This window comes from Seriola dumerili, unplaced genomic scaffold (assembly GCF_002260705.1).
Source record: "Seriola dumerili isolate Sdu_G_001 unplaced genomic scaffold, Sdu_1.0 BDQW01000219.1, whole genome shotgun sequence".
NCBI lineage: Eukaryota > Metazoa > Chordata > Actinopteri > Carangiformes > Carangidae > Seriola > Seriola dumerili.
In genome coordinates this window covers 5,086,938-5,105,773 of record NW_019174474.1, presented here as the reverse complement: position 1 = coordinate 5,105,773, position 18,836 = coordinate 5,086,938, and the positions used below count along the sequence as shown (strand labels likewise).

The 18,836-nt window shown below is 40.1% G+C and overlaps 2 protein-coding genes across 3 annotated transcripts; one reads left to right on the top strand and one right to left on the bottom strand.

Annotated features, from left to right (window-relative positions):
- The first annotated feature begins 1,454 nt into the window (after positions 1 to 1,454).
- LOC111228484 (putative cation exchanger C521.04c) lies at positions 1,455 to 12,253 on the top strand. Of its 2 annotated transcripts, none has more exons than XM_022754381.1 (20): positions 1,455 to 1,538; positions 3,883 to 4,038; positions 4,133 to 4,239; positions 4,341 to 4,455; positions 5,244 to 5,360; positions 5,451 to 5,512; positions 6,970 to 7,122; positions 7,254 to 7,445; positions 7,557 to 7,656; positions 7,812 to 7,953; positions 8,092 to 8,275; positions 8,586 to 8,685; positions 9,346 to 9,479; positions 9,575 to 9,606; positions 10,092 to 10,204; positions 10,349 to 10,494; positions 10,586 to 10,680; positions 10,762 to 10,840; positions 10,935 to 11,043; positions 11,653 to 12,253. In XM_022754381.1, exons 1-20 carry the CDS (start codon positions 1,469 to 1,471, stop codon positions 11,724 to 11,726), a joined length of 2,280 nt encoding a protein of 759 aa, XP_022610102.1. In that variant the 5' UTR covers positions 1,455 to 1,468; the 3' UTR covers positions 11,727 to 12,253. The 2 variants fall into 2 exon arrangements, with proteins under 2 accessions (XP_022610102.1, XP_022610100.1); XM_022754379.1 differs by having other exon boundaries at positions 10,092 to 10,228.
- Positions 12,254 to 13,361: 1,108 nt separating this feature from the next.
- On the bottom strand, positions 13,362 to 18,388 carry LOC111228489 (kelch domain-containing protein 10-like). The gene is made up of 10 exons (XM_022754390.1): positions 18,205 to 18,388; positions 17,342 to 17,434; positions 16,808 to 17,029; positions 16,142 to 16,296; positions 15,842 to 15,990; positions 15,653 to 15,737; positions 15,507 to 15,573; positions 15,349 to 15,396; positions 15,113 to 15,252; positions 13,362 to 14,636 (listed from the first exon to the last, which is right to left on the bottom strand). The coding sequence occupies exons 1-10, from the start codon at positions 18,287 to 18,289 to the stop codon at positions 14,427 to 14,429; spliced, it is 1,254 nt and encodes a 417-aa protein (XP_022610111.1). The 5' UTR covers positions 18,290 to 18,388; the 3' UTR covers positions 13,362 to 14,426.
- Between the last annotated feature and the right edge of the window lie 448 nt (positions 18,389 to 18,836).

Sequence of the window (18,836 nt, the reverse complement as noted above, 5' to 3'; positions counted from 1 at the left end):
CACTGTAAAAGGGGAGATTACTGGGCGTAACTCTAACCCTTGTAAAGAACAATAAATTAAATCTCTACAACCCTACTTAAAGAGTATATAACCTTTCTAAACAGGTACCTTTTAGGCTCCAAGTAGAAATTACAGAATTATATGGAATTTCCCTTGAATTTGAAAGACTCCCTGGTTTCGGTTGCTTTAAAGACATCATCATGAAACAAACTGACTGAGGGCATGTGGAACATGACTACAAGGAGGAAACAAAAATGTGACACCTGTTGCGGAACGGTTCATTTAATTCTCATTTTAATTTTGTGATGAGACCAGTGAAGTAACTGTCTATGACATGTAGCATAACAGTAGCCAAGCACTGAAAACTCAAAGTCAGAAAACTAATGTCTGTTACACATAAATATCTAATTGAAGTATGCTAACATTATCCAGCATAAGCAGCTGGTCATATCAGACCATGTAAGGCTGTACATGATCTGGTATGACCATGCAGCAAAGCTCCTGAGTGTACACGTAACTGTACAATAACTCCTTTTGCTCACAAAACAAACTGCCAACAATTGTCAGGTAAGTTTAACTGTAAAGCTAGAGATTTAAAAAAAAAAAAAAATTCCATGCAATACTTGTGTGTGACCATGTCGTGGAGCTATTTCCTTTCTCTCTGCTACAAGCGCCATGGATGCATTACAGATGGACTGCTATTGACACCTGCTAAATAAGGGCTAGATTTTTAATTTATTAACAGCAGACCAGCTGCAGAAATTGTCACCTTCATTTCAAGTCTTGATACCCTGATCAAGGGTGACACCTGACAGTTGTGTTAGTTTGACACTGACAATAGCCTATATGGGTGAAAGGATTATTTCCATGTTATGCCCCTTACTATTACATTTCAGAGAGATATGTAGTTTTTACTCTACATATATTTGAGAGGAGCTGCATAGATTATTTGGATTTTACATAGGTTATGTACAATTATATACAGTATTATTTTATATAGTCTGTATTTTTGTATTTTGTGTACATTCAGGTCTCTGAATGAGATAAAATTAATTTCAAATAAAAGGATATCTTGTAATGGTCAGACAATATAACAATAACGATTTCTTTTACTTTTGATACTATATTTTGTTGCTATTTAAGAACATTTTAAATGCAGGACGTTACTTAGAACTGAGTATTTTTCCATATTAGTTTTAGTACTTTTACTGCAGTAAAGGAACTGAATAGGCCTACCACTTCCACCAATGCAGGCTTTTGTTACACATTAGAGTAGTTTTACATGGTTTACATTCGGTTTTCCCTTTCAGCAGCTCAACCATGACGGCCTACATTTCCCACAATCCCAAGCCGCCGAATCCTCCGTGAATCAGTGCGTCCGCCGCGTCCGTTCGCTGACGAGAGGAGCGGGTCAGACAGTCATTGGGCTAAACTGTTATAAGTCTTAACGGCGAGGCAACGGGCGGACATGTCTCTATCATCCACACAGAGCTCCAGCACGAGCAGCCGGAGGAGGAGGCCGCCTGAGCATACGCAAGGTGAGCGGCAGAAGCTCGTGTTTGATGAAAAAACTTTTTTTGTAATAAAGCCGACTGTGTCTTTAACAGCACAGTAAACGCATTCTCCATTTCAAGTGTTAGCATGTTGTTTACATAGGCGTTATTTGCCGTGATGTTATTACGCGAATTAAAAGGGTCGGCTCAGTATTGACAGAGCTGTTGCATATCGCACAGTCACGTCGTATTGATTAACGAGGTGGTTCTCACAGTGTGTGCATGTGCATATGCCAATTCTGCCTCAGTCTGTGCCGAAATGTCAAGGTTATAAAAGTAACAAACCAGAAAATAGTGTATAGACCATCCCAGCTTCCCAGAGTCAAAGGTGATGGCTTGAAATTGCTTGTTTTTTTTCTAAACAACAGTCCCAAAACCCCAAATATATTGGATTTACAGTAGTATAACAGAGACAACAGCAAATTATATTTCGAGAAGCTGGAACCAGGGAATGTTTGACATTCTTTCTTGATAAGTAGCATAAAGGATAGCATAATTGATTATCAGAATAGTTTGTTGATTAACTAATTGATTAAGATAACAATTGTTTTAGTCCTCCAGACTTTCTTCTTCACTTTGTGTCAACATATCTAAAGTTTCAAACTGCTAAACCTGGAAGAGTCTAAATGAATTGAGGTATTGACTTAATTATTCATGCATATTTATGTATGTATGCATTTTTAAGTAATGATAAACAAAGGAACAAAAGGGCTATCTTTCATGTCTTCAGATGCTACTGATGAAACCAGTTATCTAGTGGTTACACTGAGAGGAAGTTATTAACTGTCAGAAACTTGACTTTTCTTTCCTGTCGTAAGATTTCACATTCATTATTAGCCTTAAAGTCTTCCTGCTCCACATCGAAGAACAAAGCTATGAGTCGTGAATCAAGACAATGCTGCCAAACCCCCTCTGTCAACACACAATCACTATCACTTAGTGGCATGTTTTCTATTTGTGTACATTTCAGTAAGCAAGTACAGAAACAGAAAGAGGAAACAAAGCAAGACTACTTCTACCTAAAAGTATGTTGACTACTCTGAACTGATATAAAAGGGGGAAGTGATGATTATTGTGCTTGCTTGCCTCATGATGCCAGTGATTTGTAAAAAATTTGTTCATTAATCAAGGCCGTATCTTGGAAGAGACAAACCCTAGAAATGAAAAGAAGAATGAACGATCTGATACGATTTTTACTCTTAATTACGCCTCCGATTTCCCTGCAGAACAAATGCAGCTGTGGTCAGGCTGTCAGAGGTGGTACTCAGTTCACAGATAGAGGAGGAAGTTTGTTTTTTCAGCATACTGTACAGGCTTCAAGACATTGACACATATATACATCTAGAGAAAGACTCACAATCCAAATGCATTGATTCTTGACATACATGTGGACATAAAGGCTGTTCAGTCAGAGGGGTAATGCATTTAAGGCTGGACAAAAACATGCATTTTTCCACTTAAAGTAATGTGAAGAATTGATTGAGAGGATGCCCAGTGTCATGTGCTTTTGTGAGTGTGATGCGTGTGATGTCTCTGTTTGCTGAAGTCTTAGAGGTTGGGGGTTGGGGTGGGTAATGATTTTTGAATCCAGTGTGTGTGTGTGTGTGTGTGTGTGTGTGTGTGTGTGTGTGTGTGTGTGTGTGTGTGTGTGTGTGTGTGTGTGTGTGTGTGTGAGATGGGTTTTTTTTCCAATGTGATTCCAAGACATCTGAACTACCAGCTGTGCCACTATTGGCAGAGGAGGGATTCTGGGCTGTACAGTGAATGTTGAGAGAGCCAGTAATTTGACTCATCCCCTCTGACTCTGCACTGTAAGGAATGCACTGCAGTGCAGATACAGTGTGTAACTGACACAGAGCAGCAATAAGTCAGAGCACGAGGACTTTGTGCCCAAGACAAAGACTTGTTTGATAGCAGAAAAGCAGCAATGTTTAAATGAAAACTGCTTAATTTCTGCAAATACAACTATCATGTAGAAAAAACTGTTGACTGCATGACTGAGTAACAGTCTAAAGCAAATCACAGGTTTCGGCACCGAATTAATAAGTTAATAAACACCTAAAAGTTATAATGCAGTCAGTGCTATGCCAAAACAATAAATTAATCTAAATTATGACCTGATGAGTAAACATAATATCATGCTATGCCACTTAATTTACTACAAATAATGAAATGTGACTGGATCATGGACAAATGGTACACAGTAGCTGTATGTATTATTGTTAATTCTATCATCATGTTGACCAATATTTCGACTACTTACTTTGTGAGTATCTGAAACATCTTTTAGTTCTCTTTACAGTAATTTGTTTCTTGTTTGGCGCTGCAGATCCTTCATGGGAGCATGATCCTCAGGCAGATTACAATCATGAACCGATCCTTGACCGAGGTGAACGACTTAATTCAGCAGACACATGCAGTCCGCCAACACATCAATCCATATGTCCCACACTTTGCACAACAAAGTGCATACCTACACACACGTGTGAGTACTGGGTACCTACTTATTTTGTTTTTTTCAACAGCAATGCTGGTAGTTTCCAGACGTTTATTTGTCATCTGGTTGCTTGTCATTTTAGGTTCGAGCCATAATGCTTGTGATGACAGCTGGGAGGAGATTCAAAGCAAGAGAACCATCAGAGCAGAGAACGAAGTGGAAGCCAACAAAGTGGTCAACAACTACAGGGTGAGAAGCCCGAAGGTTTTCTGCCACAAATAAAAATGATTGGAGTTTAGCAGAGCCGGTAAACTCAATACTTGATGTGCGTGTGTGTCTGTGTGTGTCAGTTTGGTTTCAGAAAATGGAAGAGCCATGTGACAGAGCGTCCGTTTGAAGACAGGTCAGAGGTTGTGAAAGAGCTCTACTCTGAACTGAATGTCATTAAGCCACATTCAGGTCCAGGTACAGGTTATTGTCCTTGTGTGGTGTGTAAGCTTTATGTTGACAGATAATTCTGATTCAGTACAACTTAGACCTTATTTTTCATGTTCATTGTTTGAATTTATTATGGTAACATTAGGCTCACCAAAGTAATCACTGAGATCTGAGAACACTACAACAACAACATCTGATGTGGCAGGAAATGAGTGGCGAGACGATCATACAGGCTTTAAACAAAGAGATCAGCCACATTACTCAATGCTTTATTTGGTGGTAAAACAACAAAGCAAGGGGTTCAGAAATGTAACAAATAATGTCTCGTTAATCAGAAAAACTGATCACATCGGCTAGTTTGCCAAATCATTTTACTGTGTACATTCCAAATAAGTTTCTAAATCACTTACTCATCCCCTTGTGCCCCTGTGGAGCATTGAGGCAAGCACAGTCTGTCCAGTTCTGGGCCAGTCTCTGGTCTGTGCTGTAGTGGAGGGCCCATGCCCCTGAAGTCATTCTCCAGGAGAGTGTTATGACTGATAAGTTTGGCTATTTGCATAAAATCTGTCTGATCTCCCCATTTAACTTGTTTTTAGAGCTGTCACTGTTTTCCCAGATCTCAGCAATTAACTTGATAAGTACAATTGTAATATTACTGAGAGAAAAAAATGGTAAAAACTGCAAAAAATAATGAGTAAAAAACCATAAAGTATACTGTAAATAATTCACATGGAGAAAAACTCTTTAATGTGGCTGCTGGAGAACTTGTCAACGTACAACTAATGGTTTTTGTCTGTTTGTTTTCCTGATGTCAGGTCATCTCATCACATGTGGAAATGTAGCATATGTGTTTCTCTTTGGCTGGTGGGTGTCCCTGGTGTATTTCCTGGTCAGCATACTTATGCTCATCACTATCACTGGTGTACCGTACGGTAGGTGAGCTAATCAACAAAGAATAATGATTGTGCTCATTACTGATCATCAGCCTTTCCACTTATTCTTGTCTTCGTCTCTGTCTTCAGGCAAGCTTTGCTGGAAGTTGTCTTGCTACTTCCTGTGGCCATTCGGCAAGTCAATCCACGAGGTACTGTTTGGATCTGGGTTTAGTAAACGCTTGGGATGTTGCTCCTGTTGATTCTTTTCCTTTTTTGACAAACTGAAATTAGGTAGATGCACAGTAAAAACCTGTCATTTCCTCACCAACCCAACCTGTGGTCGTGAAAGCAGAAGTCTTATTTTTCTGAATAACACCACAAGTCTGCAACACTACCCGCCATTTGCAGCAACTTGTTATTGCAAAACATTTAGATGCGGCTGACTCTTTGAACAGATATCCATCAAAATTCCTCTGCTCAGTGAATTTATTAAGTTAGGGATAAAAGAAGAGGAAGATTTGCAATGAGAGGGTACTTACAATTTATTTAAAGTTTACATGTACAGCTGTGTTGGTTTGATAATAATACAACACAAGCTGCAGAAAGAAACCTTACAGAAACACAAACACACCTACTTACATTTTCAGTAACAGTAACCTACACACATTTCAGCTGTGAGTAGGTGTTTGGTGTTGGGAAACATTTCTCCTTTAAGCCAATAAAGAATGTAGAATAGTTGTTGACATGTTGCCAAACCTGCATGGATTGGGGAATAATATTTTCCACACAGTTTCACCTTGCAATCTGATTATCTAACTGGTAGATTGTTTTTTTTGGTTATCATTAGAGTGACAATGACGACCTTTCACCCAGTTTGCTCAGTCAGAGAGACAGAGAAGATAATAGTGACAGAAGAGGGTAGTGATGACAAGAGACGAAGGAGAGGTAGTGCAGCTAGAGCAGCATCATCAGCTGAGCTTTAGGAAAGAGTGGAGAGATGCTGCAGAGAGGAAGGCTGCAACGCAGGTTGTGGCGTACTCGCAGTTACAAGAAGGGGTTGTAACTGAACTGACTGGATGCTACAGTGACTCGCTAGTGACTCTTGAGGTACAAAGTGGTATTACAAGACATCTAGCTGGGCAGAATGCCAATTTCAGTAGATGTCTCTGCAACACAATACATAGATTCATCAACTATCCAAATAATTGCTAATTGATATTGTATTGATAGACTTATTGTTTCATTGACTAATTTTTGCAGCTATAAGCTGTGCCAGCAATCCTGTTATACTGTCACAGTTTATTGATTTCTTATAAAAATTAGCAGGTGTCATAGATACATTAGTAGTGTCATTTCCTTATCTGCAAATGTTACTGAAGGTTCAATTTTAGATTCTCTTTAGTCTGAGTATGCTCTCACTCCCCAACATAAATTGATATATCATTCTACATTGATACGCACAATTATGTCATCCTGTGGAACCAAATTACCCTGATGTCCTCATATTGCTCACATTCTAACCTGCTGGTATTATTTGTTACATGTGTGGTATCAGCCAGTTGTTTTCTTTCGTTCTTTCGCAAATCATTCAGATCAATCCCAAAGTCATCAAATGTAAAGGTTCGTGCAGTGAAAATCACACATTCCTCTGGTTGTGTTTCTTCAGATCGGAAACACATTGAGGAGATGTTGTGAGCAAGCACCAGACTGTGAGTGCAACATAGATGGGGTGGACGATAACTCACCAGTTCTGCTGCCTTCACCCACAGAGGTGCCAATTGAAGAGTTGCCAAGACGACCTGCGCACACTCCCTTCTGGGTAACCTTCCACACTTAAAGAAATATAAAGTATACATATACAACATAAATGAGCACCATTCTGCACATGATAAGCTGACATGGAAATAAAGTGTAGGATATCATTACCCCGTGTGTCCTTCTGTTGTGTAGCATCGTTTATCCACCTACATGTGGCTGCTACTGGGATACCCTCCTCTGGTGGTCATTCATTCCCTGGCCTGCTTCTTCTCCTGGATCCTGGTCTTCACCATCCCTGTTTCCAAGATGAACGCACGGACCATGGCCGTCATTCTTCTCTTGCCTCCTGAGGATGTTTCTGTTTCCTCCTGCTCACAGAGGAAGGCAAGGGAGGGAATTAATATTTATCGGTCACAGCACATAAACATGGAGAGATTAATCAGCGTTGGTTTTATGCTCATGCACTGGTTTCTTTATTTTTTACTTGATCTGTAGCATCAAGGCTATGAGACCAGAGCGCTGCTGTGCTGCTACCATGCTGTAAACTGGTACTACTACAAGTACACCGTTGATGGGATCAATGTGTTCGCTGTTAGTATCCTTTACCATTGTGTGTGTGTGTGTGTGTGTGTGTGTGTGTGTGTGTGTGTGTGTGTGTGTGTGTGTGTGTGTGTGTGTGTGTGTGTGTGTGTGTGTGTGTGTGTGTGTGTGCGCATGAAGACCTGTTATCATCTTTGACCCCCATCTCAGACCTCCTCCCTCTAGTAATAGTTGCCATAGTAATTGGATATATTGATAGAGAAAATCACTATGCCAGCTCTGATGTCAAGTTCGCCATAGCAACAGGCTCCATCATACCTCTGTCTTATTACATTGGTATGGGCATTGCCAGGTAAGCTGTTTTCATTACCTTGAAACACACCTGTGAAATGACACTATGCATCTCGTGTAACAAACATGTTTAACAGAGTTTTAACATAATTTTGTAGCAAGTGCTTCTGATGTTAATTGTTGATTTTTGCATTTGCAGTATCTCAGCCCAGAGTAACTTTGCTGTGGGGGCAGTGGTGAACGCTACCTTCGGCTCCATCACAGAATTGACCTTCTACATCACAGCCTTGATCAGAGGTCACCACGCAGCCAACCCTTGTCTGCAGGAGATTGTTAAAGCAGCGCTGACTGGCACGCTGCTCGGATGCATCCTCTTCATTCCTGTGAGCCAACCTGCATTTAACTCACATTTTACATTTTTAAAGTCCTTAACTTAAAATAAAAAAACCTCGTTTCTCAGTACATTTTCCTTGCCTCAACCATATGACTGAAACTTGAAGTGAATTTGCATGTCAGTCCACGTCCTTAAAGGCGTCCCTTCAACATGCAGCCTCGATGAGCTGCTCACTGAATCAGTGTTAATGCCACAATAATGTTTATAAAAAATTAAAAATTAAAAAAAATTAAAAATGCTCAAACACAACACCAATCCGACATGTATGAATGAGGCTCTTTGCTTTGTCCCTCTCTCAGGGCATCTGCATGATAATCGGCGGGCTGAGACACAGTGAGCAAAGATTCAACAGTCGCTCTACAGGAGTGAGCTCTGCTTTGCTTTTCATCTCTGTAGGAGGTAAGTCTCCAAAAAACAATATCCTATCACCTAGTTGCACATTCTTTGGAAGTGTCAGGCACAGGTGGTGATAATAACAAAAGCTACAGCACAGAACTTTTCACAGGGGGCAGTAGTAAACAATTTTCTCCTTTTTAGCTGTACTTTTTGATGCCAACCACCTCATGAAACTGGCTCCTAACTCACTAGCAAACTCACTTACTCACTTTTAGTTTGCTGCAGTTTTTCCATCAGGAGAAGCTGTGCGGTCATTCTCAGACATGCTCCATACTGCCTGCTTGTATCACATCAGGAAAGGAAACTAGCAGGGTCAGCAGTTTAGACCTCCATACAAGTAGCTGCACCACATTTTAGCAAACATATGTTCTAAAAGATTTACACAATTGAGCCACACTGCTCTCTAGTGGATATTAAATAATCAAATAAAAAATAATTAGTGGCTTTAAAACATCACTGAATTTGTAAATTAATTTAATGCATTTTTTTAATGCATAGATCAAATCTGACATGAAATTTCTCGATGGTTGCTCAGGCGATGATGGCAGTGACAGAACCAGCTGTACAGGTCTATTTCTGTCTGCCAAGGGTGAAATCAACTGCCATATTAAAGCATTACCAAAATGTCTTCAATTGAAACCTCCTCCTAACTGTCAATGGCAGGTGTATTTGCCCCAACGTTGTTCTCCAAGGCCTATGGGAACCTAGTGTGTGAGGCCTGCACCAACTCCACTGGAGGAAACAGCACGAGCAACAGCAGCGGACCGTTTGTCTGCCACAACTGCCACTACGATCTGGTCAGCATCAGTAGCCAGGAAACGCATCCTAACATGCACTGACTTAAAGGCACTGTGCTATGTATAATGTATTTTTTATTATTTTTATTCAACAGAACAATGGCACACTCTTCCACAGCCATGTCGAGTAAGAAATCATATATATTTTTTATTTATATACCGATTGTCATGAAGAGGAATTAATGGACCATTGGTCTTGCATGTTTTTGCCCTTTGACTACAAATTGCAAATTACTACGACTATCACCATCACTGCTATTTAACTTTGCATACCAGACGCTTGTATATTGATGCAGCCCTTCCAGCGAGCTGTTTCAGTCAGTACAGTATGAAAATCACTTGCAGAACCTTGAAACATGCTTGAGATAATGCAATCTATTGATGGAAACAAAAAAAAACTGCCTGTATTTTGTATGTGCAAGAAAGGCAACTTGTGAAGGAAGACTTTCCTCAAGGAAGTTTCAAAATTAAGGTATAAATATATGTAAAATAAACAGGCTAAAACATGTTAAATCATCATATGGTCCTTTGAGTTTCTAATGAATTCAGTCAGCTGTAATACCTTCCATATATTTCGTCCTTCACATTTACTGTGTGTGTTCTGGTCGTCAGGCCGTTGGTGTACACAGTGTCCACCCTCCTGCCAGTTGCCTACATCATTGGTCTGATATTCACACTGAAGACACACTCCCACATTTACAACATCCATGTTGAAGAAGGACAGGGTATGAATCATTCTGGTGGTCACAGTTAAGAGCTAACACAAAATTGCACCTTGCATAATTACTCTACAATACAGTGAACAGTGAGGGTTCATCCATCGAATGATAACTTACCACACCATTATCTCTTTGTGTATGTTCACACAGTGACTGGCCACCATGGTGCAGTGGTCCACTGGTCACGGTGGAGGTCTCTGGTCATCCTCATCATGGCCACTGTGCTCACGTCCGCCTGTGCTGATCTTGTCACCGAGCACATCCAGCCCATACTAAACCAACCCAGCATCTCTCAGGTCAGGGAGAGACATGCGTCTGAGCTGCTCAGGCACTTTTTATTTGGTCGTTTTCCTCTGTTGGTGCTAATATTTCTCTTTGTTTCTCCAGTATTTCATTGGGGTGACAGTTCTTGCTATGGTTCCTGAGATCCCAGAGATTGTTAATGGGATCCAGTTTGCACTCCAAAACAACATCAGTCTCAGGTTAATCACGTCTTATTAAAGAAAGTACCAGGACGGGTTAAAAAGTGATATCTGCATCTAAATGATTCTTTTTTTTTTCAGCTTGGAGGTGGGGGGCTGTATTGCTGTGCAGGTCTGCATGCTACAGATTCCAATACTGGTCTTATTTAATGCTTTCTATGTAAGTCATCCATCTCTCATTTTCATCATTGATTTATTCATAGTTTGCTGTTTTATAGTTTCCTGTGATCAAAGACCATCTCTGCTTTGTGTAGGATGTGGGATTTGTGCTGCTATTCAGTGACTTGCACCTGTGGGCCAGCATTTTCAGTGTGATTGTAGTCAACTACATCTTCATGGACGGCAAGTCTGATTATTTTCAGGGTGAGTTTTAAAACTTTTACAATTTAATTAGACATTTTTGGAAATTGAAATTTGGATTTTTTTGGAAAACCAACAATTCCCATGTGCATGTAAATAAAATGACATTCACCAAAAGTTTTTAGATTTATCCCAACGTTGCATTTCATCCCCTTTACATTTTGAAAACCAATTGTAAACATTTGGTTTGATTTATTGTCTCTAAAGTTGATTCAGTCAAGAACACTGTTCTTTTTATATATCAGTCACTGATCCTGAGGATGTTCGGAGGTTTATTCAGCAAAGTTATCTGGATAACTCAGTAGATCTGCCAAACTTGCCTCAGGGGAAGTTGTCACAAACGAACAGTCCCTGTGTGCATCTGAATTTCATTATGATTATAAATTATTACCACTGACTAAAATTTGATGTCATATGCCAAGATCATTTCAAATCCCTGCAATGGCTGCATTAAAAACAGGAAACATCTCTAAATACATTCTCTTTCAGTATTCCTAGGATAATAACGTTATGTTTAAGTGAAACATGCTTATCGAGTGACACCTTGCAACAATAGGGCGTGGCATGTATACCTTCCATCCATTTTTATTTCTTGTCTTGTTTTTTTCTCAGGTACGGCTCTGGTGGTTGTCTACCTTATCCTGCTGGCTCTGTATTTCTTCGCTCCATCTCCAGCAGGCTGTTGAATGTGGATCAGCGGTTTTCCAATTTCTAAGCCTGGAAGAAACTGAACGTGCAAATTCAAAACCACTCCCTCTTGGTGATATTATATCCTGAATGGATTATGACTGAATGATCACGTAGGACTTTTATTTTATTTATTTGTTTTGTATGTTGTATCCTGAATTACACAACTGATGAAACTGAACATTTTAATCTCAGGTAGGTACTTTTTGACTGCATATTACTCCTAATACTGAAAACAGTTCAGTAGGTAAGCTAACATACGTGACTACTTATGCTCTAAACTGTGGTGACTGAGAGAGAAGCAGTATTTTTATAATACAAATGGATATTATGATATAAAGACACTGCAATAATGGTATTTTGTTGAAGGTACTGTTGTGATACATTTGTACACTTTAACTCCAATGTAAAACTGGTACATGTCTATTAGAGTTAATTGGGGTTTTTTTATGGTTGAAAAAGTGGCATGGCTGGCTATGCATTGCAAGAACAATAATATCTCGCAATACAACATTCTGAAAAACCGGCTGCCCGTGTTTTTATTGTTTGTACAGACAGGAATTACAAAACATGATGTACATTATAGCCGTAATTGTCTTTGAGGACATATTCACCTTTTCTCCAAGGAGTTTGTGTAAAGTGACATGCACAGCATACTGACATGCAAAAGAGATCATTCAACTCTCATTAACATCAAAAATGATGCAAATATAAACATCTCAATCTTAAGCGATGTGGTCTGAGCATGTCATGAAGCGGACGATTGCTTCACAATAAGACACAAATAAGGCCATAACAAGTCAAACTCAGAAAAAAGTGACTGAAGTGGGATTTTGAATGTGAAAGAGGGAATTATGATACAATAACTTTCAGATGAGTTTAGCTTGATATTGTACCAACACAGTTACAGTGAATGTGTGAAATAAAATTCTGCCGAGATACTCAACTCAATATTAAAATTGAAGATAGAGATTAACCAAACAGATGAAAGAAAGGCAAGCAGCTGGAAGTATTACTACAGTATTCAAGAATTACAGTCCACAGTAACAGCAAAAGTTTGGTTTTCATCAAAGTCATGCAGGGCGTACCTAAATCTGATTTCACAGAAACGACTGAGCCTGCTGACATTTTAACGATAGTTAATGTTTGCGGAGCCATATCACAGTATTTTACATCCTGAGTACGCCTGACATGCTCCTCACATACTAATACCTTGTTACAGCACTACAGCACAATGTTCTCTTGAGAAATAAGACCAAAAGTTTAAAAAAAAAGGTTAAAATGGAGTTGAGGCACAGACATTGACAGGACAGTGAAATCAGGTGAAAAGGGAAATATAGCTACATGATCTGCTACAATTCAAAATTGTGTGTAAAAAAAAATAAATTAAATAAAACAGCAGCATGGTGAGAAAAATAAATAGGTAAAAATGTCAGTGGATTTAAGTAGATGAAAAATCTTTAGTGGCAGTGGTATCTCCTGAATAATCATGAGCAGAAAAAGTTCAGCAACAAAAGACTCACTTGGAGAGCACCAGCTAAATCACATGGAGAAAAAAGGCCTAGATGTACACAATTCAGACAGTAATGAAGAGATAAAAGTCTTTAAAACATTTTTTTTTTTTTTTTTTTTTTTTTAAATGTGTGTGATATTTTGGTCATTCAGAAGGCACCAAATGAAGAAATAAAAAGGCTTGAGAATTGCTGTGGAGCTACAGGTGTGTAAATTCATTTCTAAAGTACTCAGCTTCATTTTTCCAAAAAGAAGAATCGAAGAGGCACAAGATTCACAGTGATGCAATGTCACAGATGATTTTAAAGAGGCCTTTGGGTTTTCATCTGATCACAAGGCCTAATGTGACCAGTGAGGGAAACTTTTTTTCCAATGTAATCACAGCTCGATATTAGCATACAATCAGGAAGTCCTTGAGGCTAAAACATGATGGCTTAAATAATTGACCTAGTTAGACTGATGAGAGGTATCACAGTTATAACATGCATGATGAGCAGTGAGCCACTTTTCAGAGAATTTAACATATTTCTAGATGAATAGAAATGTAAGTGTCTATAAGGATGAAAACTGGTCACAAATTTCTCCTGTTTGAAAATGCAGTCATTTCTAAACCTTACCTATGTAACAGTGGGCGTAGCAGCAGCTGACTGGCAGCAACACGTCTTCACTTCAACAGTGAAACAGGCGTACCTCTGAACAGAAGCTGAAATTACTCGAGCAGAAGCGACATTCATTTTGCCTTTCAAGAAATGGTCTTTGGAAGATTTAACAATTCTTGCTCATGCTCCACAAGTTTGAGTGACAGTGATGTGTGGTAAAAAAAAAAACAACAAAAAAAATAAAACAAAAAACGGAGTATTGCACAAGATACCCCTGAGCAACAAGGAAGTGGAAATCAGCATACAGTGATTCTGGTTTCCACACTGATGCATGGCTTATGACGGGTACGTGCAAAGTCCAATCTGACACGTTCACATACAGAGAAAGTTAAAACATTGCACTTCGTATTTAAAAAAAAAAAAAAACCACACACATTTACATAAGACTGGAGTTAAAAGGCATTCAAAGTATTTTCATAACCATCTGACATCAGAATTTGTTTCAGGAACTTTTTTGCCTAGTTAACTGCAATATTACAGCCAGTGCTGCTCCATCACATACCGCCTCCTACAGTCTCTGCGCTCCCTCTATTTGAGCCGCTGAATTAGTGTGTGTGTCAGTCCCAGGCTGAGCAGCTGAAGGGTGGACAGCTGGGCTAAGTGAGGGAAAGTTTTCAGCAGTTTTTCCCAGGTCAGTTCCAGCAAGCTAGGCACCACCAACCACACTTTGTACAAAGAGCCAGTCCTCCGGTTCCCGGACATGTTGACGACGCCGCCGTGGACGTACATACAGCCAGCCTGAAGCAGAGGACCAGTACAGGACATTAGAGCTACGACAATTAGGCCATTATTCGCTAAGTCAGTTGACATAAAATTAATCAGGAACTATTTTGATAATCTTAAGTAAAATTTCAGCAAAAACCCGAAATGTCCTGTGCTTTCAGTTTTATCAATGTGAGGATTTGCTGCTCATATCCATTTTAAAATCATTGTGAGTTGAATATATTATCTTTGGGAAGTTGGTCAGACAAAACAGGACATGAAGATGTCATCTTGGGCTCTGAGAAATAGTGAGTCATTTTATAGACTGAACAATCAGTTAATTGAAAAAATAATCAGGAGATTAATGATGAAAATGATCTGAATCATTAGTTGCAGCCCCACAAGAAATAAAGCTCTCATCTAACTTTGTGTAGATTTCTTTTCTCACTCAGTGTGGAAGAGAAATCTGTCGACAGTATGGATGCGACACGTGTGAAAGAAATTTTACTGACCGGAGTGACTGCAGCACAGTGAAAGTAGGCTGGTTCTGGCATGATGGCAGGCAGCCTGGTCCACTGAAAAGTCTGCAGGTTGATCTTCCACAGGTCCGACAGGATTAGCTCTCCATTATAACCCCCACATATAAACACCTCTGCAGATAAAAACAGAATGAGACATGATTTAAAAAAAAAAAAAAAACATTTCAGACATGTACACAGATAAAGCTGCTGTGTGAAATACTCCTTACCATCTTTGACCTGCACACAGCTGTGACAACGGCGGGCAGCGGGATATCCTGTCATGATAATGGCAAATAAAACAAAGTGAATTTATTGTGTTGTTTTCAAATCATTCATTCAGGAAAAATAAATAAAAAAAAAAAAGATCTGAACGTGGATCACAAACCTATTTTTTCATGGGGTTTGGTGATTATTTCCTCCCAGTAATTTGTCTCCAAGTTATATGCATGAATCTGATGAAGACAAATAGTATTAAATAGATAAAATGAAGAAGTAGCACTTTGTGCTTATGTAAAATATGTGGCTGGCTACCTTGTCCAGGGAATATGATGTCCAGGAAGTCCCACCTCCTAAAATGTATATTCTCTGTCCATCATGAGCTAGTTCATGTCTGTACCTGTAAAATCAGGCATTCGTTTTCAGTACATTTCAATTATCATGTTGGGAAGTCACTACAGGTCAAACACTGTGTGATTGTTAAAATGATTTCTGTTGTCTGACCTCTCTTCAGGCAGGTCTGACGGTGCGTTGTTGGGTTTGAGGTGGGTCCACTCTCTGGTGGTCAGGTCCAGCCTGTGCAGGTCAGTGCTGTAAAGGTAGCCTGTTGTCCCTCCAAACACATAGAGGTAGCCATTTATGATGACCATCGCCTGGGAAATGGAGATTACTCATAGATGTTTGTGTATGGAATACACAGCTAAAGGCAGTAGTCAAAAAGTAGTGAATAAATGATGACACAGAAAAAGATTTTAGGACTTAAGCTGCACATTCAACCAGCTATAAAGAGACAAACACTCTCACCTGCCCATAGATCTTGTTGGGCTTCTTCCCTCTGCAGTTGAGCAGGTTCCATCGCTTGTACTGAACGTTGCAAACATGGACATCATTGCCATTGTTTTCACCAAATGGAATCCCAGTGCCACCAAACACAAGCAGGTTGTTGCCATGTAAAACAGCTGAAAGCAACAGACAAGCAACACAATCAATCTCTACTACAGTTTTAATATCTTGCAGACTATCCCTGGAAAGGTTTAGCAAGTGTTTCTATTTTCTCACTCATCAGAATAAACTGAGAAAATCTACATTTGCCCCTGAGTCACTGAAGAAATTAGGTTACTGTAGAGGGCTGACTGTAATCTGGTTGCTTAAATTCATGTAAAACGCGCTGATTGTTTGCAGTGTATAAGTTTACACAGATGGCCTTAAAGGTGTCATGAGGAGTTTTCTTGTAAACTGTTTATATTCAATTTTCTTCCTCATAAAACATTAACAGAGCAAATTTTTCTTATATGTTTGAAACCTACATCGTTTACATCTGTGTTTATTGGTGGCACATTGCGGCATTTCTTGGTGCATTACAGCCACCTGTAGCATTGACCCACTTGTAAAAACACTGCTTCGAAGCCCTTGCCTAGTGGCCAAACGCTCCATAGGGTTCCTTTAAATAAGACCGGTAGCTGGTTTTACCTGACATAGAGGCCAGCTCTGTAGGCATGTAACCCTCCGTGCGGACTTGTTGCCACGTGGCTGTGGCAAAATGAAACCGCCAAAGCTCCCTGAAAAGAGGGTAGTCTTCATTCTCTGACCCGCCTGCCTCCTCAAAGTCTGGGTTGTAGCCTCCAAACACGTACAGGTTGGTGCTGTCTGCAACACAGCGGTGTCCACTCCGGGCAGGAGGTACACAGTGTCCTGTTGGAGGAATAAGGAAAAGACAGACAGACTTTTTGAGCCACTGGTGTAAAGGGAAAAGGAAATGAAAATGTTTACCAAACTACATCTTTGCTGCTAAATATTAGACAACACAGTGTCTATCATCGTGTCCTCCTCAAATGTGGGCTTATTGTCTTTACCTACAGATACTGAGCGTAAAACTTGGTGAGTTTTACAACAGCTACAGTATGCATTTTACAGGAGCAGGATCACTAAGTCAGTTTATATTGACATCCGTTTCCGTCTGTGAGGCAAAAAGGGTCGGAGGGGGAGGTCATGCAGTTTCAGCACCTTCTCTCAGAAACCTGTTGGGGATCCGCAGGTTGGGACAGGAAGGGGAGAAGATGCGTCGAGCCTGAAGCCACCGTGCCCGCTTCTTAGAGCCTGTAAGTCAGTCAACAACAGGGAAAGAGTCACACAGAAGCAGACTGAAATATGAACAGTTAATGTACTGACACTCTACTAAAAAACTGTAAGATTTGACCTCTTGACTATGATTCTGCATCAAAGGAAACTGAATCATTTGAGTGAGTCTTTGGTTGAAATGTTTATCACCAGAACATTAAGAAGGGCTTTTGCCACTGGTCGGGAGTTAATATTGTCTGTTTTTATGTCCAGTCTCAACCTTTTCATTTAGCATATTGTTAATGATTATGCAAAAAAAGTGTATAACATTTTGTGGAGTTGAAGGTCGTTTGACACATCAAACATACAGAGTTTAAGTTTTATAACCCACTATTTCATGTAAGTAATGTCTGTTTTCTGAACTGTATCAGTGAAGCAAAGCTAACGTTGTGTGTGCGCTGTTGTCTGCAGTGGCCCCTCCTGGTAGCTAATACACGTCCCCCACCATCTTCCTATCGGTCTCTCATATGTTAATCCGTTTTTAGGGACAATAACAATAGCTCTGTTGATGACTGTTGGGATTCATTCACTCACAAATTTTTGCTCTCTTCCGTAGCAGCTTTAGCTAACGTTGGCCTGTGTGCTTTGGCGGTGATGCACCACAGCTAGCCTCGCTAACTCACAGACAAATTAGCATCCTGGTGTAAACAAAGACTACATCAGCCATTGCTACTGTTAGCTTCCTTTAGTTTGCTGTTTGATTTTTCTGACAGCGTGAGGCAGCAGGGTGGTCGGTGCTGTTTACAAACCTGAGTCTCGGATGAAGGGCCTCCACGACAGTTTCTCAAACTTATTGAGCTGACTGAATGTCCCGTCATGTTGGGCCGACGACATCTTAACAGGAGAGCACTCACACACACAAAGAGGGAGTTACACCCAGACCAGGACGAGCACCCGCTTCACTTTCACCAAACGCCGTGGCATGAGACTGCAGGCTCGACAGACAGACCAAAATAAAGTGAAAAAAACTAGTGTGTCCGTCCACACCTGCTGCTGCCTGCAACGTCACAGACAGCTGCCCTGAACTGACCAATCACAGGAGGAGGGACCCTGCATGTCGCGTTCAAGAGCCACATTGAAATGTTTATAGTGTTGGCATACAGTATGCATAATCGGCTCAAATATCGCAGTACACAAAAGCTTTACATTCTCCGTGTGGTTAAAAGGGAGACAATTCCTTACCTTGCCTAAGACTCGTACCCATTGGTGTTGCACCAAAATCTGGACCCCGCACTACACTACTGCAGTCTCAGCGCGCCCCCTTCCTCTTTTAACACATGGAAACCCATTTCCGCCACTGTGATGAAAAATTCTACTCACAATTAAAGTAGTCTTTTGATTTTTGAAACTGACTTTGCATCTAATAAAAAATCAATTGATC